Source organism: Amyelois transitella, chromosome 19 (genome assembly GCF_032362555.1).
Source record: "Amyelois transitella isolate CPQ chromosome 19, ilAmyTran1.1, whole genome shotgun sequence".
In the NCBI taxonomy this organism is placed as follows: domain Eukaryota; kingdom Metazoa; phylum Arthropoda; class Insecta; order Lepidoptera; family Pyralidae; genus Amyelois; species Amyelois transitella.
This window is the reverse complement of record NC_083522.1, coordinates 7164053-7189221: the sequence shown is the minus strand read 5'-3', so window position 1 is coordinate 7189221 and position 25169 is coordinate 7164053. Positions and strand designations below refer to the sequence as shown.

Below are 25169 nucleotides of genomic sequence, written 5' to 3'. Positions count from 1 at the left end.
CTTGAAATCACAATGTTCCTATATAATTTATATATCTATATTACGTTACAATTTCCCTTCTATATAATCAAGTTCATTAATATGTATAAGTATATGGTATACAATAATTTGGTATAATTTAGTGTAAGTAGTACTTTTGACTACAAAATTCTTTGTTGTTTCTTCTATTTATTATTATTTACATATAAAAGATGGTCGGTGCGGCGAGATTTTATTTATTATAATAAAATTATTAATTTTAAAGAAAATTCAATTTTTTGTTTACAATTTATTATACTAGTACTAAAAAAATCGAATAATGGTCCACATGAAATTTTAACTTACAACAAAGCATTTACAACATCTTTACTAGGTAACTACTTAAATAAATATATAAATTATATGCGCGAAGATAACAATACGAAAGAGATCGAAACAGCATCGATTTTTTATTAACTACGAAATTGGCACAGTACATGATTATATTCTCTTTTTCACTTATACGTAATTGTTTTTGTGTAGAAATTTATGATCATATCTGAATCAGAAAATAATACAAAGCGCTTTTCTCTTGACTTGAAAAGGTCAAATAATTTTTGACTTTTTGTAAGGCATGCTGCTGGGATGATGGAATTTTGCTGGTATATTTGAAAGATCGATAATATTTCTATCTTATTTGTTGAGATAGCAAATTGCCTTTTTAAAAACAGCAGTTAGTACAAATAATTGGAGTATTGTATTATAAAAGTGCAAAGATAATTCAGCATTTAATTATTTCACATCAAGTGGCATTACACTTGTGTTCTCGTATATACTAAACTTGCCGCTGTTTAAAAAGCATATTATCGTAAAATTTTCTATCAAAATCTTTGCAGTCGAGGGTAAGGTGCTTACATAAAATTGTATGTTTTTCCTATTGGTATATGCTATATTACAATAAACATTAGGTCTGGCTTTAGGTTGTGCGTTATTATTCGTTAAAATATAAATATTAAAACATAACTTATTACAATATAAATACTATGCGAAGTGTACTTAGTTTGTGTAAGCGTGTCGACTATTCATTTAGCTGGTTTTTCTCCTATATGATAAAATCATTAGGTAATTTATTACAATGATGAATTAAGATCACAATTAATTTGTATGTTTCATAATATAACGTCATCAAGGAATACCGTTTTTTGCCAAAATTTAAAAGTCAATATTTAAATTTTATATACATAACTATTAATAATTATTTATTTATTACGAAATTGACTAATTTGTTTTATTTTTAATAAAAAAGATCAGAAACTGACATAAAATTCCAACTAACGACGAAAGATAGGATTTTTAAACGTTTTATAACAAAACAAAAAAAAAGTAATATAGTTATATTACTGAGAAAAAAAAATTAAAGAATCAACTTGTTTCGGCTGTGAGTTGGTACGTAATTTCAGTCTGTTTTTCCTGTTATGAAAAATTAAACTTAATAGACTGATTATACATAAAAAATTACTTTTTGAATTAGAATATGTGTGAAAGTTGAATATTTAATGTGATTGACGGGATCTCATAGACGACACGATGATGGCAAAGAAATATATACAAATCAATCCATTAAATGTTTACGGACGCATTATTCATTAAGCTAGCTACAGAAACTATATCTTAACGCAATACATACAGCACAATTCTACATTTATCTAAAATAAATATATCATAAACATTATTTAGTAAAATATATATTAATTTATCGAAGCGTAAAATTACACATTTATAAAATCAACTGCTTATGTTTCATTAAATAATTAATTAATTGGAAATTGATCCTTATTTAATTACTAAACAAGAGCTCCAAGCTCGTAATAAACATATATATGTAACATCTAAATATTATAAACATAGTTTAAAATCTGAAATCAATGAAAAATTGGCACATTCTCAATACAAACTTATTATATTTTTTTATTTTGCCAAATACAAGCTACAAATATTATTTAAAGATAAGGGTAGTTTTAGATGTTGTACTTCGACCGGGGATTTTTAAAACGCCTAAGTGACATATCGAACGAATGTCAGTCATCATTACCACAAGGTCGAAAAATCTTTATGTAAATATTTTATTTGCAGATTTTCCCGATCGCATCACATCTAAAGCTTCTCTTAAATGTCATGCTACAACAATTGGAATAAACTACAAACACTAACACCAAGACTCAGGACATCAAAATTTTAACGTAAAACTTAAGTTATACTTTGGAAGAAGGTTCGAAGGGAATATTTTTATATTTTCACGCTCAGTCTGCAAAACTTCGGAGTAATTGACCCTCCATAAATAAAAAGTAAATAATGGTTTACACCTAATTGCTTTTCGGCATTACAAAATCACATAAAACTTCTCAAATGATTTTTTTCATAATACTAGCTAGTTATACTATTGCCTAATGTCTACACCCATACCACAGTGAGTGTAATTTTTTACCATAAATTTAAATTATTTGAGACAAAAATTTTGAGGTTACAATTGATTCATAAGTCTCCTAGAATCTTTCGCAACACAGTCAAAAGAATGGGCTCCAATTACTTTCTTAAATAGTTTAAATTCTCACTCATTGTGGAATAAATTTTCTACATAAGGCTTCATACATCGCGTAGATCTTATAGCGATTTGGTTCCATATTGACGCGTGCACAGTACTGCGTGTACCAACGGTAATATAGAACGTTTTTTATTAGCTAAAGTTGACCCTGTGTCAGTCGTGGACTGCGACCGAGCGCCTGTGGCGAACTCGGGATCAAATTTCTATCTACGAGATTTAGAATCTACGCTCTACGCACGTAGCGATTAGTCTAGGCACTGCCTATCTAATGCCGAATAGACGGCCATATACTAAATTATTTAAATTTACATTTTTAGAAAATTTGGCAGTAGGTGAACGACGAGACTAAGGTAAGGAAGGGATCCGCGGTCCCGCTAAGCTACATATGGCACGACCCTAATAGTTTTGCCTCCGAATGAAGCCATCTAGGAAAAGCCGATTTCATACTTCACGGAACTGCGATGTAATGTATTAAATTTTCGCTTTTTATATCCTTACCTCATGTATAATTTAATATTAGATAGTGTCTAACCTATTTCTTAGAGTTACAATTTTACGGATTTAATAAGTGCAAAGTTAAATTGGTGGCTTACATCGGAGGCTTGAAGTTACGTAGCGAGTACAATGTTGGACTTATTGGGGACAAAGCGCGCAATGGAATGGCGCGGGCTCGATAAGGCCAAGAGGCGAAGACGGCACAGAGCTGGCGGAAAGGCACGGGAGGGCGAGGCTGCGGCGCGGCGCGGGACCGACGCCGCCGTCCGCAGTCAGAGCGGGAAGCAGCGCGCCGACCGCCGCGGCGGCTCCGACGCCCCGCGCCGTCGCCGCCCAGACATGCCCGACCGCACGCTGCTAGCGTCGCCTTCACTCTCGACACCCCTACTAGCACCACCGCATAAACGCTCCGGTTCGATAGGCTCTAACTTGTGCATTGAAGGACGACTTGACATCCTCGCTCCGTCAGCGATGGGTGTTGATACAGCTCTTTCCGATAATGTGTCGTCATCTAGATCGATTCGTCCGAGGCGAAGGGCTAGTACATATTCCGTACGCTCGATAACGCTCGGCACTTCCTCTTCGATAACGGTTGTATCAGCAAGAGTGGAATCGGCTGCGGCCGAATCAGCACGGGATTCGGTCACGTTGCCCGCTGATCGTTTGGTATCTACAGATGTTGGTGATGATATTTCGCGTAGCCGGCGCTCAGGGGTAGCGAATACCGAATCTGACGCCCAACTTCGTGATTCTGAGTTTTGGCGTAAAGTTTCATCAACACTACGCTGTGATGTGCGGCGACTAGCGTGAGGACTTTCGTCATCAATAGCGCGGAAGTCTAGAGCACTCAAATCGAAAGGTCCTCCACCACGACGACGTGAACTATCTCGTCTGAACGACGGTCGTTGAGATGTGAATGCGGCATCATACAACTCACAGAGACTTGTTCTATCGGAATGTGGCTCCTCATAAAGAGTCAAATTTCGTGTTTCTGTTGCATCAGACGGCGTTTCATCACGATTGGAAGTTACTTCACTACGCTCTGAGATATCGAAAGTAAAACGAGCTTCGAATCGATCTGGACTTAATAATGGAGCTGATCGTGAACAATCGTCAGCATGTACCGCATCAGGATCGAGAGGCAATGAATGAGGGGCTGTACGACGAGGTGATATTTCATCGGAGTCTGTGGAGCGGTCCGAGCGAGGTACTTGACATACGTGCCGACGGGTTAAAGCTGGTTGTGAACCACAAGGAGGTCGGCGACAGCATGTCCTTTCGTGTCGAACGTCAGATCCACTACTTCCTGTTGACTTAGAATGCGGAGGTCGTCGTCGACGGTAGTCTTCCCGTCCGTAAAGTGACGTAAACTCTTCCGAACAAAATTTTTCAAATAACTCTTGGGAACTAAGACGTGTCGATCCAGTCGCATTATAAAAAGCTTCAGTCGGAGACCGGTCTGTTCGTTCATAAAGAGCACTCGAACTCGCCCTTTTCGACTTATCCATTAAGCCAAACTTGTAAATTTTCGGCAAGCGCCGTTCAAACACACCTTGTGAATGAGCTCGGGCTGGACCGCGTGGTACAAACGGTCCGTCGTGCCGATCGGCCAGAACCCGATCAGAAGAAACGCCGCGAAGCGTCCGCGGGGGCGGGGTCGGTTCGGCGGCCGGTGGTGAGATGGCGAACTCCGGTTCGTATTCGTCCTCGAGGGGCGTGTCTGTCGATGGCCCAGAGCGCTCTAGCGATGTCCGCACGCAGTCGCACTCTTCGTGGCCGTCACTAGCGTCTCCCTCGTCGAAGGAAGGAGCGCGTGGCCCGTGATGGAAGACGCGTCGTCGTTCCTCAGCCGCTCCATCCTCATCTTCGAGTCGAATGGAACGGCGTAATGGAGGACGATCGCGGCGCGGGCGCTGCGGTTGAGCTTCAACGGTGGCAGCATGCGGTATGGGCGGTCGCGCTAAAGGCAGCAAGCGGTCCAGCGACAGACCACGGCGTGGACGGGACGGGCGTGCGGGCTGCGGGGCGCGCTTAGCTGATGGGCTGGTCTCCTCCGGCGTGGTGGGCAGAGCGGCGCCGCGCCCGAACTCGATGAACCAGAGTTCGTCCTTGAGTTCGCACTCTCACTTCTTTTCGTTCATATCTTTATTTAAATAGTGCAGCACGTAGTGGAGCACGAGGTCATAGCAGTATTTGTATTCGGTCTGCATCAAAAGAAATTAAATTAATGATAATGTTTTTACTTTATTATTACAATAAATATATTCGGATTTAAATGATTCTCACCATATTCTCGACTAGTTGTGGTCGATGCCGGCGAACGGTCTTGACGGCTTGGAAAACGTCAACTTCTCCGTGTTTGATGACTTGCTCGATACAGGCGTTGGCGGCACAGTACACGCCGGCACGACTGCGGCCATCTCTGAGATAAGAAGGAATAAAGAAGGTAAAAAAATTTTGATCTTATCGAACACTTGAATTGCTTTCATGGAATTTAGGTATCAAAACTTTTTTTTTTTTACTTAAAACTAGTTTTTCTGATATCTACTGAAACAGTTTACAAAACACCGAGCTAAGCTCGGTCGCACAGTTAAGTTTTCATGATTATTAATAAGTATATTTAATTTATTCGAATAGCTTTTGCTTATCTTTTTCCTAAAAAATTTAACTTCTTGTCTCAATGCTAGGGCATTATTCCTCGAGCCAATAAACAAGTTAAGATAATGAATTACTGTACCCAGAACTTAGTAAAATTGCTGATGTCAACATAAACCTTTACGAGTCAGTTACTTAAATACCTATCTAAAAATTTATTTTTTCATATGGGCAACTATTCCACACCGACATTAAAACTACATTAAAATCCATTGATATTTGTACCAACTTCAAAGGCTTCTCGTTAGCCCGGATTACAGCAGCTAAAGCGACAAGAGATAACGTTGTAATCAAAACGAAGTTAATTTGTTCCACGTAATTCCGTATGAAATTTTCTCTAATTTGACTTTGAGGGTTGTTGCTTCGGGAACTTGTAACCCGTTTATATAACTGTTGTATAACTACTGCTGCCGTTTTTAGTTATATAATTAAAAGCAAATTCATATTCAAATCAGTACACAGAAAATAGACATTTGGGTTTTATTTTAAAATGGAATTTAAAATTTTTATGGATGATGTATTTTTCAGGTGGTTATTATTTGGCAAACCACGTTCTATACTCCTATACAATGTTTTATCATAACCTTGGTATAGTAAAACTGAATGAAGATATTATCCAGAAATTGTATTAATCAATTTAATGTAATTTAGATTACGATCTGCATATATCTGAACTACCTGCAGAAAGTTCGCTTCTGTTAGACATTAGGCCATATAAAGAATAGAACCGTCTCTTTCGGATGTCGTAAATCGCAACTGCTAAAGGCACATTCATAAAGTGCAGCTTTTATCTTATCAATATGGGTTAGGTTCCCATGGTCGTGGAAGTCATACGGGAGACGCTTTGTGTAAAAACCTGCTTTAAGCAACCCAGGATCATGATCAAAGGACACACCCCATGCTCCTCTCCAAAGAGAAGGAGGACAGGAGGAAAATACAGTTTGTGGCAGAAATACTTACGGCGAAACCACACAAACTGGCCCATAGTCGGTGCGTTGCCGCCAACGCTCCACCATGTTCATGAGTTCCACCAGCGAGTTGGTCGACGACGGCACCTTGTGGCCCATGGGCCAGCACGTCAGTTGGAACAGCTGTACCGTCTTCGGTGGAGCTTTGACACCGGCCATCAACTCTGTTAGGGACACGATCTATGGGAGAGTATTGAAATGTTCATTTATACTGGCGTGTTGTTCAGTTATCCTATTATCTGTTATTCCTGGGGCCTTAGGTCTGCTATTGAAAGTTCAGGTTTAAGAATATAGATCGCAATATTTTAAGTTCAATTTTCTATCTATAAATCATTCACAGGATAGGGTTTGGTCTAGCTCTAGGAAAAAGATTGCTTAAAAAATTCAGTAGGCTCGTCAAATCACCTATGTTCGCTTGTGATGGTTGCTGAGCTCTGAGCAACATCGCTAAGGGTGCAAACACGCTCAGATGATGATGTTCTGACATGAGTTTGCATTTGGGTGTTGAAAAACAGTTCTCTTTTAAAGAAACTAAATTTGATATACTTATGGAAACTTAATAATACAATCACTATTATAATACAAACCTTCTTGTTAATCCTAAATATCCAGGTCTTGATATTAGTGTAGTGGTTATGAGAGACGTGGTCTATCGTGAACACTGGGCCATACTTCTTGGAGTGGCGCCCTTCAGGCCAGAAAGGAGGAAATTGTTGCTGTAAGTTAAAACCAAATTATAATAATTTAATTTTTTAACCATGTAATAAAAATCTACCAACTGAAAAAGAAAGAGAGAGAGTGATATTGAGGGAGTGTTCAATGAAATTTGTGACAAATAAATATTTAATGTAAATAATACTTCCAAAGTAATCAAAGGTGAATTTGAAATCTAGCATAATTGATATTGGTATTAGAAAAATGTAGTTAGTTATAAATCTTATTTATTACTTTAAATGGTATAATATTTTAGGCAGGTATTGTAAAATACTTACTGAGTTTTTAGGAGGAACACATAGTACTACTACTGCAGCACATTCGTAGTCGTAAACTAAAGACCAGAATTCTCCTTGGGTCATTATAAGAGGCCATTCCGTGACTATATATTCGCGTGGTTTGGTGTAACCCTAGAAACAAATACTTATTAAAAATAGACCTGGTAGGGAAGAAATAACCAAAAACTTAAGGACTCAACTTACATCAACAAATACGGCATTGATGTAGTCCGTAAAACTGTTTCCTTGGAATGATGTTAGGTACGGACGAAAGTTGTCAGCTGTAAAGAAACAATTGTTCTAAAAACCTGTTAACTTACTTGATGCAACTAATATAACAAATTAGTAAGAATGAATTATATAATTCTTATGTTAGGTTTATTGAAAATCTGCTCTCTTTACCTCAAAAAATCAAACTATCACTCAGAGCTAATGCTTAATTAACCAATGCCTCTTTTATCAATATTAGCTTCATTCATCCTTAATTCAATATTAGCTTCATTCATCCTTAATTCAATATTAGCTTCAATATTGTCAGTGAACTTTCTAAACTTACGTGGCACCACGAGAACGTCCCTATTCTTCTCTCTATTGTCTCCCCTGTGACCCCCAGCGCAGTCTCCTATTGTGAACCTCGGCGTCTGCTTGCAGATCTGCTGGTACTCCTTCTGGTACTCATTCAGCTTCGACACCGGGTCTCTTTGGGACTTCTGCTTCAGTCTTTGTGACAGTTCCGACACAGGAAACCAGGACACGCCGCAGACGACATGCTCCTCTAATGTGTCGTACACGAATTTGTATTGTTCCTGTTGGTTTGAAAGACGTTTGATTAATGACGCTCTCTCTGTATCATCTTTGTGTTGCAGTGGTATTCTCAGCCTTTTTATATGATTAAATTATGAGATCAAAATCGGAATAATTACTGTCTATGCCAAGTTCTATGTATATGTAAAACTTTAAGGATATCTGCAACTTTGAGAAGAGAATTTGTAAAAATTCTCCACTCTAGCCAAGAACGGATATATATAAGAGTTTCTAAGATATGATGAAAATTAGTTCTGAAACAAATTTATGTTCCAATACCTCGTTTTCTATAAGGCCTTTTCTAGATTGTCGCAGCTTCTTCAAATAGCCATAAACATCAAAGCAGTCTTCTTCTTCTGCTAATTCGAGATTTGCATCAATTGCTAAGTAGACTCCGGATCTACCTCCTCCGTCACTAAAAGAGGAAAATTAGGATAAGGTATTTGATAACCGGTTCTGGTTTTAAAGTTTAGTAAGAAACATTCCTAGATCAGTTAAAAAAATATGGGAAGATTCCCCATAATGATTTTGACGAAGGGGAATAAATATTGTATAAAATTCAAATTTTTTTTTGCCAAAGGCAGAATTAAGAGTGTCAAATGATGGCAAATGACATAATTTAGCAGAGAAAACTATCGAAATCGGTATTCTATACTTACATATAAAAACTAACATATAGGTATTAGACCCAAAACATAAAGTGGGAAAAGTAAAAGAATGATCAGAAAATTATATATAGTTTTGATATGTCCTTACTTGCAATGAACTACCATAGGTCCAGCGGCGGGATTGGTGGCCAATCGTCGGCCGACGACGGCGCGGACCCGCCTGCGGAACTCCAATAAAGCGTTGCTGAACGGACAAGTGTGAGAGTGCCATTGCGTGTAGTGGAACTGTAGGATGAAACGTTCTTCCACCACCACCTGGAAAAACGTCACCATTGTCAGGTTATTCCGGTATCTTCTAAGGTATAGCATCATGTTTAGGTAAAACAGTTTAAAAAATGAAGACCACCATTGTAATTATTTGTACAAACGTACCTTAAGTTTTGTTTAATTAAATTTATCTTTAATTCTTTCTCCCGTGCCGTGTGGTTCCCGGCACCAATACAAAAAAGAATAGGACCACTCCATCTCTATCTCATGGATGTCGTAAAAGGCGACTTAGGGATAGGCTTACAAACTTGGGATTCTTTTTTAGGCGATGGGCTAGCAACCTGTCACTATTTGAATCTCAATTCTATCATTAAGCCAAATAGCTGAATGTGGCCATTCAGTCTTTTCAAGATTGTTGGCTCTGTCTACCCCGCAAGGGATATAGACGTGACGATATGTATGTATGTATGTAAATTTATCTTTCAATTTTAAAACTTGATAAAAATATTAAAATTCTGTACTTATCAAGATATCATGGAACTTAATCTAATTATGATTTCGATTTAAATGAAATAAATGAAATACCTTCTTCTTCAATACAACACCATTAGCAACGGTATTAAAGTAAAAATTAGGGGTATTAAGATTTTATTTTTAGGGGTTATATATAGAAAAAGATCTCAAATAAGGGTAAGTCAACAATTGATTTTACTTCTTATTCTTCTTTTTCATTATTGAATACTTACATCTTTCTCAGTCTTGTAAAGCCTGAAGGTGCGTATGTGGAAATTAGCCAGTTCCTCCTCTTGCACGATGCCGACGCTGATGTCGCCGTAAGTCTCGTCCTTCTCCTTATTTGGAGGCCAGTACTGCACGCACATTACCTTTAAAAAAATCATCAAATAAATACGTCTGTTCATAAACTTAGTCTTCTTCCTCCTGGCTTGAGTCCCGGTTACATCCTCATCACTCAGGAGAGGATCCCGAGGTGCGCAATTTGACCATGATCATAGAGTTAGTCAGATTTTTTTCACGAAGCGATTCCCGGTTGACCTCCGCAGCATTTGCAGGGAAATCTAACCAAAGGGTTTGAACCAGTTACCAAAAGGCATTTCGTAAATGTTGTCACTAGTAACAAATGCAAGACTACATATAATATCACGTCCTGGGGCGGTGATGAGGTTTGTTATACCCTCAAGATAATATAAATAACCTCAACCTGACTTCAACGTGCATGTCCACTGGCATCTGAACAAATTGGAACAATATTACGCTTTTGCCTTAATAATTTATTAAAAATGCTTCATCACCGTAGGTCAAACTACATCTGATTACAATAACGTGCTTTTGGATAACACAATTTAAGTGATTTGTTCCCATATAAAAGGGACGAATCACTTAATGATCTCACAATCCTCTCCTCTCTTAATTCCTGCAATGAAGACTAAATAAGAAACTTATTTTTACGACGGGAACTACGAACTAATATTAAGCAACTCCGCCATTTTAGATTTATTAAAAATCGCCCCATCGCATATTCTAGTTAGGAACATGCGGCGTTTCATAATGTAAAGAAAATTGGACGAGCAGCGCAGATCCCAAATTAAAAGTGAACAGAACCAACCCTACAATAAATACTTAATCTTTATTAAAATTACACACATTCCACGTACATACAAGTTTAAAGAGCCAATATTCGCAGGCCTAAGAAAGCCACGTTTACTCGGACATGAGATTGCAGAGTTGTTACAATAAAATTAGTTTGAACCACGTAATGATTCTCATATTTTATTTATTTCCGATCAAACCCATTGAATAGATAATTGTAATTTAATTTGGGGTATTTTTATTTTAATTATACACGGGCTTTTATTTGAATTATATACATTATATACGAGAAACTTTGAATATACATTAGCCTATACAAATATTCGGGCATTTCGAGGCAGCGCAGTGTATCGAATATATTATACGTGTAAATAAAGAAAAATCTATTTATCAATGTGTTCCTTGTGAACGGATGGAAAGCTTGATTGTAAACACATGGGTTGTTCTTCGGGAATCTCGCTATTTGCGGCTCTAACGCCGCCAAATAGAGCGAAAAATATTCGCAAATTTTTGCTCACCGCTCCACTGGGTAACTCGTCCTCTTTCACACCGTGCATCATTATAGGAAACAGAGGATGCGATATTGCTTTGTATCCTCTTAAAAGATATCGATGTCACTGTCTCATGTTTTGAAGCTATAAATACAATGAACGACGAAAATAAAATATAAACCTCTCCGCAAGCAAATTCTCTCTCACGAAATGTTCTTGTTGTGTGTTGTTGCCTGGACGAAATTGCATAATGCGATAAAGCCGCCTGGTGGTAAGCAAGATAAGACCTAACTAAGGTGGTGCACGCAAACTCAATGCCAATTCACTCTTGCCTTGATAATCCCCAAGTTGAATGTATCTGGGAAGACAGATACAGGGATAGTTCCAATTGACAGTTAATTCGCAAAATAAATTCTCTTAGTGGGCACAATGTGAACCAAAATCTCCAACAGAAAATGTTTACTAAGCTTTTAAACCACCCTTGTGTATGTAGATAAGTAGGTACTTGTACATGTATTGACTTAACTTCAAACCTTGAAGGTACGAGCTCGTTCAAGCGCACATCTTAAACGGATTGAGGGAACACATCTTCTTTGATGTTTAGATCCTTTTACAACGCATTGCTCAAATTAATCGATGGGAAATATATTTTATTCTGTACTATTTTTACCCACATTTTGTTAAGAACTAAGTTTTGCGCAGTGCTTCTATATTCATATTTATTTATTTCAAAAACAACAATATAAATTTTAACCAGTGAAATATTGAAAAAAAATTGCCTTACTCTTTAAGGTATTTTATATCTCCGACCACCATGATAAATCTTTAGTCTAATATTTGTTCCTTTGAAATTTCCAGATTCCTGTGCTTCCAAAACTTGTGATATAAATATATTTAGTTCCAAATATATTTATATCACAAGTTTTCAATCTATTGGTAACTTCTTCTTCTATCCTTTTAGGCGATGTTGTCACTAACTCTGAATTTCGATTCCATCATTAAGGCATTCAGTTTAACAGGGCCTTAATCTTATGACAAGTTCTGACTATTCCATGAAGGATAAATATGTGATATGTGACTATTAATAAATCTGTTAAATCTCTAAATTAATAATAATGCAAAAAAAAATATAATGCAATCCCAAATAATGAACTAATACAAAGCATACGATTCGTCAGAAGGCGTAACTCTGAACATAAATGTGAAATGTTAAACTCTTCACTGGTTCCAGAAAGAGAGTGAAGGATTTGTCTGTTGTTTTGTTCGTCGTTTCTCTGAATATTTCAGAGGCGCGTGAATTCGAGAGCGACGCGGCTTAAAGTTACTCTAACCCAGACGTTTAACCTCAGAGGGGTTTAGTGAAGCCACGAGCGCTCTAGCTGAAATTGTGAAAACAGTTTGAAATATATTGCATGTGTTGGTCACATAAGTTTCTTTTATTCAAGCAAGCTTCACTTAAGTGAAATAATAAATCCCGTGAATATCCCCACTCGGGGGAATTTAAGAAATTCCCGCAGGAATTCCACTAGACCTGGTAAGGAACAAACTTGCCAAATTATAAATCCAGCGAATTGAGCTATGCGTACCACTCGTACAACTTTTCCTGAACGAATAAAAGAATGATGTAAACATAATAAAAATAGGTCTATATCAAATCTTGGAGTCAAAAACTTAATTATAGCAACCACCACCGACGTTTGGAGAAATAATATAGGTTTGTATTAATCTGTGACGAGGTGTGAAGTAAAAATAAATCATTGGGAAACCGATCTCCACCAAGATATTGTATGTCACGCACACCCATTTTCTTTATTCCATTAGGGCGAAATTCGATCACCCTACTGGTGTAGGCGTACTAGTCAATTTGTTAGAAAATGGCCCGCGATATTGAGACAAACTTGCAGGATAATCGTGATGGGACCGAATTGCGTCTAATGGAATCCGAAATTCCCTTGTGATAATTTGTTTTTAAAGCCCATTCTCGAGCGCTACCGCTAAGTGTACAACCGGGAATAAACTTGGGAGATTATGATAAATTTTGTCGTTACGATGTCACGGACAGTGTGAAAATTTTTATAACGGCCCACTTTTTGGTTCACTTTTTAAGTATCGTCATCATCATCTCATCCGCGTAAAGTCTACTGTTTGACATGTTATACTAACCACTATGTAAAAACATTGCAGCAATAGGCCACCTTATCACTAAAATAAATCAGGTAAATTTAGATTATGATAAAATAAAAGAAAAGAAATAAAAATTTACAGAGAGAATATGTTAGCAATTGGCTCTGAGTTAACTTATGGTCTATATCTAAAGAAATAAGGAAGGTGGCTCCAGAAATAATGATTTCTTGGTTGGTAAAAATGTTTTCTGACAGAAAGCTGGAAAAACAACATCTTATTTTTAGATCAACCTTTCAAACGCAACATTTACAATTTATCTTCGAAATAAAATAATTTTTGGCAGATTATACAAGTCAATAACAAAACAAAGAGTTTACTTAATAAGATTTAATCCTGTTTTTGTTCCATCAAAATTTGTGTTGTTTCTGTCTTTGTGTATGTTTAACTTTTCTGTCCCGAGGAATCGGATTTTCGAAAGCTGTTTTTTAAGACCCAATAGCTAATAAATTTATTTTCGGATACTTCAGAGTTAGAAAATACTGCTCGTTCCTTAATTTCACTGAAATATATACTGCGTATAAAAAACGCATAAAATTTAAGTCAAACGCTTAGAATTTAATATTAGGGCACGTTTATATAAAAAAATTTCGGAGGTAGAAAACGCGTAGCAAGTACAGAGTCGTAGACGCCATGCGTAGCTGTGCTACGAGTTTCGTAGCAGTGACATCTACACAGTTTCCAAGCTACACTGACTGTCCTCATGTGATTAATATACAGTTTAAAAAAAATCGTTGTGCATTGTTAATAATATGGCCAACAATTATTTATTTTTTGGCTAATGGACTTAATTTAATAATTAAACATAAAATAATGGGCATCAAAATTAATTAAAGAAGTCGATTACAAAAGATGCTTTCGAGTTTGCTTTCTTTAAAGGCGCACTACTTGACTTTACAAAATTTAGTGTCCTCTAATTCTGACACTCCATCCATTTCTAGGGAATCTCTTGATAACGAATAAAAATTAAGCCATGTATATACATACACCAAGGCGAATATGTAGGTAACAAAAAATGGTGACTCACTTTGATGAAGTCGAAGGTCTTGGTGAGCATGACGATGGCCGCCGCCCTCTCCTGCCAGATCATTCTCCAGAAACACACCACTGTGTCCTCGGTTGGCCCCTGCGTCACTATGTACGCGTTTGGTTTTAGTACACTCTACGAACAAAACATTATGTTATAAATAACTGCACATGGAAACAATGAAAAAAATTACATTACTAGATTCAATTTGGGACGTTACGAAACTGAGATCTATAGAGCAACGCAGGCTTGGATTACTGCTTTAGTCCTCCTGGATTTAGTCTCAGTTGCATCCTCACCACTCTGGAGAGGAGCCTGGGATATGCCTTTACTTGTTGATGTGACTTCCATCTGAGCTTTCTAACCTTTACAGCTAGTGACAAATAAACATATAGCTGAAACAAATAAAATAAAAAAAACCTTTACAGGGGACCCTAACCCGTATTGGATCGATCATGGTTACACATCCAGTTGCCTGAATGTGCTGGTCTCCTCACGGTGTTTTCTCTCATCGTTAGAGCACTACATAACTTCTAAAATAGACTTTGTTACCGAGATGGGATTCGAACCTGTGCCTTTCTGAGTATTACACATTTTCACATGGAACCTTACCAATTCGACCACCGACGCTCCAAGTCTTGAAGATTTTTTAAATGGTTCTTGCTAACAATTAAAAATGATCACGGAAAGAGTAATAATTAGGTATTTCTTAACTGTAATTGCTTTATCTTCCCACATGATATACACCGGTGTGTATATAATTTTAATTAAATATTCTGTTCATCTTCGTGTAATCAATCCTAATCAGGGTTGCCGACTCTCTCTTTGGTCCCAACAAAAGCGAAAACATTTTAGCCGGGCCAAGCAGATGGACTGAACTGACGCCAAACTGATCATATAACCCTTGTCAAAGAATGCCAATATTGGCAAAATCAAGCGGCAAAGAGTTGTAAGCAAAAAAATGGCCAAAAAAGCCTCTCTCGCCTGCATAATTAACTTTTTTATGGGCACTGCTTAATCAACCTACTCACACATACGCTGTGAGAGAGAAAGAGTCACAAAGAGAGTTTGTTATAAAAAAATTAGTTTTTACTCTGAATAATAATGATGATTAATATTTGCCAGTTCCAGCGATATCTATGCACTCACACGCTTTAAAAAGGCTTTTACTCGTAAAGAGGATTAATATTAGAAACAATCTTCCCTCCATCCTGGTCATTGCATCAATGCAATGTAAGTAAAATATTTGCAAAAACATTCAATCGGATTGGTGCCCAACAATGCCGGCCCAAGAGCATACTTATACTTTCTGAGATGACAAGGGTCAATCCCTCTTATCGCAAGTCATGACGTTATAAAGGACGGCGGCGTCCAGTTATGAAAAAAATCCTGGGTTAGGTTGCTTTAGTGGCCTACAATTATAGTACATAGTGGAGGTAAATAAATATAAAAGGAGGAATCACACAAATATATGTAGTTCGAAAATGGTGTCTCAAGGATAATGAGTCAAAAAAGAAACGTAATAAAGTAGGTGAACATCTAAGACTCCAATAACATCAAAGAACGATAAGAATGAGGAAGAATCGAACAGAAGCCGTGTGGTTCCCGGCACATTAGTTCAGGACCACGCCATTTCTTGCGTCTAAAGGCTTATAACTTGGATTCTTTTCGTTTTCTTTTTCGCTTTTTCTCTTCTTCTTTTGGGCCATTCCATCATTGAACTATATAACTCACCGTGCCCTTTCAGTCTATCTGAATCTCAATTTCATCATAACCATACAGCTAAGCGTAGCCTATCATTCTTTCCGAGACTGTTGACTCTGTCTACCCCGCAAGGGATATTGACGTGAGTATATGTTAGTACGTACAAACAGAAACCAGAAAAACATACACATATCGAAGAAATAGATATTTATACTTTCAAAAATTCATATACAAATATATTTTATTTCACTGAAATGTGAACTGAAATCAGTTTTTAATCAAATCACAGAGTTCATGTTACTGAGTCTTTTCATCCTACTACTTTGTCTAGGAATTAAATAGAAAACATCGACATTGTTTTCCAAACTTAAGTCCCGCGGAGAATTTCATTTCATTGAATGAAAGAAGAATTTATTTCCTGTTTCGTCTCTCCAGCGGAAATTTCTAGAAATCCCTACAGGTCAGATGGTCTGACTTACTGGGCTGTGCGTCATTATCTAAGTCCGTGTCTCCTTTTTAATAAATTTAGATAAATAGAAGATTTTTATATAAAAGAGCATTATTTTGGGTCAAGACTAATCTTGGCCGTGCCTGAGCACGTATTTTTCCTGATCTGTATGTGTGGAAGTCCCCGATTCGTTCAAGGTACATTCATCCTTTTCGTTGTCATTTCCTTCCAGCGTTACTCTTTTTAACCAGACAAAAATAAACTTTATTTCATACTCACATCTATATAGGAAGCATTAATATAATCGGAGTCAGGCTCCCGGTCTACGGTATCTAGCACCACTCGATTGTAGTCGTCTGTGAACAAACAATATCTTAATTAATTAAAAATTTACAGGAGACTCATAAGCTCGAGTCGTAGAAAGACAAGACAAATTAATTAACTTTAATATAAGCACATTATATATATTACTAGCATTTGCGCGGGGCTTCGCTACCGTGGGAAATTCCAGAAAAGTTGTAGCCTATATCACTTTTGAAGGTCATTTTTTTTAATTTTGTGAAAATCAGTCCTGTAGTTTTGAATTTGTTCGTTACAAATATACAAACGTCACGTCAATGTAACGGCAGAGCCAACAGTCTTGAAAAGATAGAGAAAGCTGGATGACAGTTGTATTGAGTATCGTTAACAAAACACTGAGGTATTACGAGTATGAATTGACCGATAACGGTCAATACAAAGTAGACTTTTATATATAGTAAGTAACAAAGAAAATAAGAATTCAAAAAATATTACAACTAAACATTCTAACAACATTCTTCCCCAAAGACCACCTTTTAAAATATAAAAGAGGAAGATAGAACACAAAATTGAAATTCTTTTGATGCCAGCGGTGAATATTTTAATATTGAATATCATATTTTAAATATATACAGCGTTTGATGTCAGTGTTGTTGGTTCATTTATCAATATAAGAATTTGTAGTATGCGTAGAAATCCTTTATTATATATGGAAAAAAAAAACAGAAATATGAAAAAATAAAAAAGGGCTATTATTTACGTCCAGCCAAATTTGAAGGTTTTATTTTAATTATATCTATAACTTAATCATTTTGTGCGGTGTTTATTTTTATAGTTCGCATAGCAGTTGTATTTAACAACAAAAACAAATTAGTTATATAACGTGACAACTTGTTCCTGTTTCTTACTCAAGCAAAATCTTTTGAATATTTTATAGCTTACATATACAAAATAATTATAATTAAACAGAAGGTCACATTGGAGCATCGCTAGTAAATAATTAAATATGAAAAAGAATAAAAGTAAACTAATACTTTTTAAAGACGACCCCCCGGGTCTTCATTTGGAAGAGTGTACCTACCCACCATTAAAACCACTCCGTGCGCTCTTCTTGCCATTTTGAGGACATCATGGGATCGCAAGGCATTCCAACACGATTACTTATTTGTTTGTTAGTGGTTCTTATTCTTCGTTTTTCTTACATGGAATCGGCACAGCATGTAAGTTTCTATTAATTTGTTACCTGCCATCTCGCTTAACAAGTCATAATTGGTAGGTATACGATGTTATATCAAAAATTATGTATGCGTTGACGACAAAATGGCGGGCTTATTTTGCGAGCTCGATAAGTAATTAGCATAACAATGAACGCTTAATATATTCTCGTTTAACTTGTGGCAAGACTCTTTATTTTTGGTAATTGAAATGGGACTTACAGAATTCGCAATTGTTCTCAAACTCCGTCAGGGCAAGGCTTCGTACCGTTTTCATTTGCGGAAACGGACGTAACTCGCGGCTTAGTTCGACCAGGTAACATTTTGCGCAAACATTTTCTTAAATTTATTTTGGTCTGGGAGCAAAAAATATAATAATATGGAAATATTTTATTAATCGTAACGTCGGGCAAGATAAAATTTTAGATGTATTCTTCAAATAATCTAATATTGAAAATTTGGTGCTTTGTCAAAACGTCACGTTACATCAAAAATAAATTCTAATAAAAGTTACTACCGCATCGGACAACATATGAGGCTTTGTCTACCCCATTAGACATAGACATGACAATATGCATTACATGTTTTTACTTCGCGTGCGAAACTCAGTAGTTCATCACGAAAATAACATAATTTATCATCTTTATGAAGCGTTTCGTTTATTCTCCGGGTTTCATGTAATGGCGGCCATTACATTTGTGACACCAAAACAAATTATACAAGGTTACATTCTTAATCCAAGTTTTTTGACGATAATTGAGTTATTTTTTAATAAAATTATATTCCAACTCATACTCTGTGCATAGTGAAGTGAGTTACACACAAGTATAAAATACGTATCCCATCAACAGACAAGTAGCTATCCTTATCGTAATATCGATTAGCATTAAAATATAAAATATTACTCGAAAAAAAAATATTGAAGCTTAGATCTACGTAAGCAGTTTATTATTTTCCCTAGAAAGATGTTTTTACTATTTTATATAGTTTTTATGACCGCAGTACCGCTCGGTCAACCAGGTACTATACTTTATACGTCATTTTAACTGTTGAAGCTGTATTAAAATGTCACATTTCAATTAAGCGTTAACACAATGCAACGTGTACTACCATTATCAAAAGTTCCCAACTTTGGTCTTTGTTGTCAAGTTCCCTTTCTACGCGACAAATTGTAGGGTCCGCCATTGTACACTTGACGGCAAGTGTAGCTACTAAACTGTCTTTAATTATTACGTTATTGTGTCAGAAAGGAAAAATATTTCGGTAGCATTTCTGAAATCATCACAATATCACAATATTTATATACATACAAAAACGTTTTTTTTCTTACGAGGAAGACAGAGCCAACAATCTCTTCTTCAGGTTGCAGGTTGCTTTCCCAACGCCTATAAGAACAATCCCAACAGATATTTCTTGCCCAAAATAAAAATATAAATTCCCCTGAGATGTACGAAAAAACGACAAAGTACTCTAGCGAAGCCAAGGGCAATATTTCAGTGCTTTTTATTTCTACTTAATAATATGAAATGATACTTACAAGGTATAACTTTTTGGTTTTGGTTTTTGTGTAAATTGGTCTTCTTTGTAGCGTGCCGACACGAATGCGTCTCCACTTTGACAGCCGTCTGAAACAAAACAAAAAAAGGTTATTTTATACGTGCGATAGTGACAAGTTTACGCTTTATATGTAAGTTAGATTGAGTTTGACAGTAGTATTTTTCTATAAATATAAAATGTATTAAATAACAGTTGTGTGTATTGGGTTTCGTAGTACCTACATAACTAAATTGAGTTAAGCCTTGTAGTGACCTTAATCACTTTATTGATTTAATTTTTCTATTTGGTTTTATTATTTACAAAATAAATATTTACAAAGAATTAAGACACATCAAATGTTTAGATTTATGTTCAAACTTTTTTTTCAAATTTAGGGATTCGTATGTGGCCAAATGAAAAAAAAATTGAACTCATATTCGTTAACTTACATCATGTTCATCTGTCAATCCGTATACACTTTTTACTTTATTTACTTAGTTAATTTATTCGAAGCCTATGCATATTATAAAATTGTAATTGAAAGGTAGATATGTTAAATGAACTGTAAGTTTTAAATATATATCCCATTTACTTTACGCTCCTTAATAAATTAAGCAAAAGCTAATAAAATACTATTACATTTTCAGTGTAAATATAATTAAACTGCTTAAAAAAGCCTGACTGTTCGCGTCTAATCCAGGTATCATTTTCTAAACTCCAGGGTGTTAAGGCTAGCAGTCTCTGGGGTAAGTAGGTCGCGTCAGCTTGGCTTAACCCCGTCTCTGGGGTAAGTAGGTCGCGTCAGCTTGGCTTAACCCCGGATATTTTATGAGTTGGGTTAGTCCTAAATATTTCAAAGAAATATGTTCTAGTGTGTTTTTATTTATTATCTTACCAAAGTGATTTGGTAGAAAATAATACCTATAAATCGTTCAAAAACGGGTTACAAACATAAATTACATGCTGGTTTGGTTGTGAAAAGAAACTTTGTGTGTCACACTGGAAAAGTGAATAAAGCTTATAAACTTGGTATTCTTCTTATATCATGGGCAAGCAACCTGTCACCATTTTTGAATCTCAATTTCACTACCACTGCCTTCCATGATCTTCGAGACCATTGGCTCTGTCTACCCCGAAAGGGATACGAGTAGACGTGTGTGTATGTATAATATATACTCAAAAACTATATTACCATTATTCTGATCAAATAAAAAAGTAATTAATTACATCACAGTATTATTAGTTGCGTAGTTCCTAAAACTAAAAGAGGATATCTTTAATAAAGAACTGCCCGCTGGGTTTCTCGGATTTCTGCAGTAAAAACTGCACCGAGCTCTTAGCCTAGATGACTTTTAAACTTCTTAATCCTAGTTGAAGAGAATGAGTGCTCATCCTGATAGTTTTAAGAGCACCGATTTTATGTTATTCAGACTCTTTTTAGTTCACGAAAGATACTCGTACCTAATTAAAGTTTTGACCACATGATTTGTCTATAGAAAACAAATTAATTTTTAGGTACAAAGAAAGGCAATTTGAACACAGTATCAAAATAACGAATTTTTAATGGTACGTTATTTAAGGGGAAATAAACGATTCTTTGGAAAAACTTTTTCACTGTTTTATTCGCTCTAATTAGAATGAGTTCGAATTTCTTATTTAAAAAAAAGGAACATTATCGAATACGCATCACGATCTCCTCTGCAGATAGATGAGGTGATTATATTATGTAAGTATGCAGCTATTCTTAGTAAGTGCAAGATTTTTGTTATTATTCAGTTTAGATGAGATGGCACGTTTAACCGTTATTGCTGGCCTTTGGCGTCGATAATAACTCGATAACCCAGGCTAGAGGGTGTAATATGATTCACTAAATGTGGCCTCTCAGTCTCTTCAAGACTGTTAGCTCTGTCTACTCCGCAAGGGATATAGAACTGACTATATGTATGTATATCTAAACTCGTTTGCAAAATACAACTTGACAAATATGCTATGAATAGAAGTTTAAATTTCAACTAGCATTTGTTGAGAAGACGAAGTTCTAAACAAATGCGAAAATTTAATGTTGTAGTTCACTAATTGCAGGTACAAAGTCTTGGAGCCTCATTTGCTAAAGAGTATTGAATATATTACTGCGGACTGCATCAATTTTATGCAGCGTTTATCTAACCGACGGAGGAATTCAAATGAGGCTCCTTTGTATGCAAATAAATTCTAAAGGTAATGATAGGAGTTGAACCACTAGCTTTTACACTTCGATTTCGTTAGTACACAAACCATCACATTAGGAATTAAAAACAATCTAATCATTCCAATTGGAAAAATAAAAAAAAGATATTTTCTTTTTTTAAACTTTGTCTGGTTGGCCTGAGTTCTGAATGTTTATCTTCTCTCTTAATTCCGGTTACATCCTCACTTCTCTTGAGAGGAGATCGGGGTGCTATGACCATGATCCTAGAGTAAGTCAGGTTTTTTCACAAAGCGACTCTCGTCTTACCTCCGCAACATTTGCAGGGAAACCTAACCCAAATCGGATCATGGTCCCTACATATCTAGATTACTCAGTTTTTAAAAAATAGAATTTCAATATGAATCAGCCACATTGATGAATGATTGCAATCTACTCGTTACAATGGCGACCATCTCTTTTTTATTTTCACAAGCTGAAAGTTATTGGACCATGGCGGTGTAGCGTTAACTAGTTAATTGAATGAGTTGGGTGGTGGTGGTACATTGTGACGAGTGGTGGGGGTAAACTCAATAAGAGAAATATCATCTTCCGTAACTTATCTCGTTTGGAATTCTTTTACTTACTTACGTTGTTAGTTCATCGTATTTTTTACGATTAAATTTTCATGGTTAGCCTTAACGCTTGTGAGTTGTTCGGGATGTGATACAGATTTTTGGTATTCGTTTCTTACATATTTCTAATTCCATCATAAAGGCATATAGCTGAACAGGTAACGACGTAATTTCATGTATGTTTATTTCTTAACAGTCTTATCAAAAGCCTCTCATTACCTATACTCTTTAAATCTTTATAATAAAAGCATGGATATACCTACATCAACGGTAAAAGTAGTGACTTAATTCAACTCATATATGATAATGATTTTTAGTCCATTTAGAATGTGCAGATTTTCTATTGCCTGTTATTAAAAAAAGTTTTAAATGATTAGCTGAACGTAGGCCACGTTCAGCTAATAATTTATAACTTTTGTCATCACGTGGCTCTGTCCACCCCGCAAGGGATATAGACGTGATTATATGTATGTATGTTATAAAAAAAACATTTTAAAATTGTTAGTTGAGTGTACTTTCATCTCGCTCGGAATAATTCTCTTTTTTATACTCGTATTCCTGCATGTGCATCGAGTAAGAACTGCCAAGTCTGCATTGTTTATTTGTCCGGGAGAATAACCCGGGTGAATGCAATTACAAGAATGGTTGTTGTGGCTTCAGAGAACATGCTTTCATCTTATTGTTTCAAGAAATAAGTTTCAGTCTGCAGTGCAAATAATGGTGAGAACACTTTGTTCACAAAGTGGATCTATTTCTCAATATACTTATTTCCGGAGTAGGTACTTTTGTTACTGTGTCCATTATACAGACTAATATTTTTGAATAACTAGGCAATGAATATATCCCTTGCGGGGTAGACAGAGCCAACAGTCTTGAAAAGACTGAATGGCCACGTTCAGCTATTTGGCTTAATGATAGAATTGAGATTCAAATAGTGACAGGTTGCTAGCCCATCGCCTAAAATAGAATCCCAAGTTTGTAAGCCTATCCCTTAGTCGCCTTTTACGACATCCATGGGAAAGAGATGGAGTAGTTCTATTCTTTTTGTATTGGTGCCGGGAACCACACGGTATATTTTAATTAGCATCATTTTATTACTAATATGTAATTTATTCGTTATCAATTCAACCGTAGGACGTCCACTGCTGAATATTGGCTTAATAACTTTCATCTAGCTCTGTTGGAGGCGACTTGCGCCCAACGTTTTCCGCGGACTTCACCAGATTATCGGTCCATCTCGCGGGGGGCTTTCCGGTACGTCATCTCCACACTCACAAATACGAGGAGTTTTTGGCCCCAAATACATATATTACTTACATATTTCAAATTCGAATAAATCAAAGAATAAGTATAACACATACTTGAAATTCGAGTTTGTAGAGGACTGGGAATTTCCGCCGCTGCTCGCAGAGTTTCGGGAAATTCTTGATCTCCACCGGTTTGTCGGGAATCGTCTCCGATATGGACCCGTTCTCATCCGCTGTGGAAAAAACAAATAATAAATACGATTGTATAATTCGAGATCATTTATAAATTTTGTATGCTTAGTTTGGTTTTCATTTTATGAATTGCTCGCAAATATAACTTTTTTAAAACAATACTTTTTTTTGTTGTCAACTTGCACTTTGCACTTACTTTTTAAACAATTAATTATAATTTGATGTTTAAGACACTTTGTTCTTTTAACTAAAGTCATCAATAAATATAGAAAAATATTTTTAGAGGTGTACATAGTGACTCTTTTTGTAATGGTAGACGTGATGTCAAGTCGAATAGCGTCAATCAAGCAGTCCCTTAATGGCGAGCCATTAAAAGTGCTCTTGTTAAGTTCTTTCGAAGCAATTAAAAGAATGTCCGAACTTGTTTCGGAGATTTCAAGGAAAATCCGCCTTTTAGTATTGACGTCCCTTAAAATAAGTGGGACAAAAAACTTTTCTCTCTTTTTCTTTGCTGAAGATTAGTTTATTGTAAAGGTATGATAAGTCAATTGTCCAATAGTCAAAACATCTTCCTCATACATCAACCTTTAAAAATGTCAAGAGGCCAAGACGTTTAATAGTCAAATTATCCAAAAGCTAAACAAGTAACTGTCTCAACACTGGTTGGCTAAAAAAAAAAAACAAACGAGCGAAAGAAAACTATTATTTAACTACCTATATATGATTCTAAATTTCGAATGTCAAAGCATTCGAAATTTAGAATCACCGGTAAAACAAGAATCGGCGAAATTGGCACAAAGTTCTGTTTCAATCAATGCAGATGTTTATATTTAAGCGGGCTAGAATGGTTTAAAGGATTTGGAAAAACGATTGCAAACAAAATCACTATTGAGCGTTCGAGAGCCGGTGTTCAAATATTGCAACAACTAGCGTTTTATAAATTCTACTGTTTTGTTTAGTTTCCAGTCTGAATAATATTTTATAAATAAAGGAGAACGACGTGGAATCATTATTGTTATTAGTTAGTAAATTGTGTCTATCTGAAATTAACCTGACATGCCAGATAAGTCTAA

The 25169-nt window shown here is 36.0% G+C and overlaps 1 protein-coding gene across 1 annotated transcript in view; it reads right to left on the bottom strand.

Moving 5' to 3' along the window:
- Positions 1-5129: 5129 nt before the first annotated feature.
- The window catches only part of LOC106132582 (receptor-type tyrosine-protein phosphatase kappa), a 112646-nt gene continuing 92606 nt past the window's right edge, over positions 5130-25169 (bottom strand). Inside the window, exons 4-17 of the mRNA XM_013332032.2 lie at positions 24019-24137; positions 19860-19947; positions 17088-17164; positions 14657-14791; positions 10096-10233; positions 9231-9397; positions 8754-8889; positions 8227-8476; positions 7875-7951; positions 7671-7802; positions 7266-7394; positions 6671-6858; positions 5342-5477; positions 5130-5259 (exon numbers count right to left, since the gene is read on the bottom strand). Coding sequence (XP_013187486.1) covers positions 5179-5259; positions 5342-5477; positions 6671-6858; positions 7266-7394; positions 7671-7802; positions 7875-7951; positions 8227-8476; positions 8754-8889; positions 9231-9397; positions 10096-10233; positions 14657-14791; positions 17088-17164; positions 19860-19947; positions 24019-24137 — 1853 coding nt within the window. The 3' untranslated portion in view covers positions 5130-5178. The remainder of the gene's footprint in view (positions 5260-5341; positions 5478-6670; positions 6859-7265; positions 7395-7670; positions 7803-7874; positions 7952-8226; positions 8477-8753; positions 8890-9230; positions 9398-10095; positions 10234-14656; positions 14792-17087; positions 17165-19859; positions 19948-24018; positions 24138-25169) is intronic.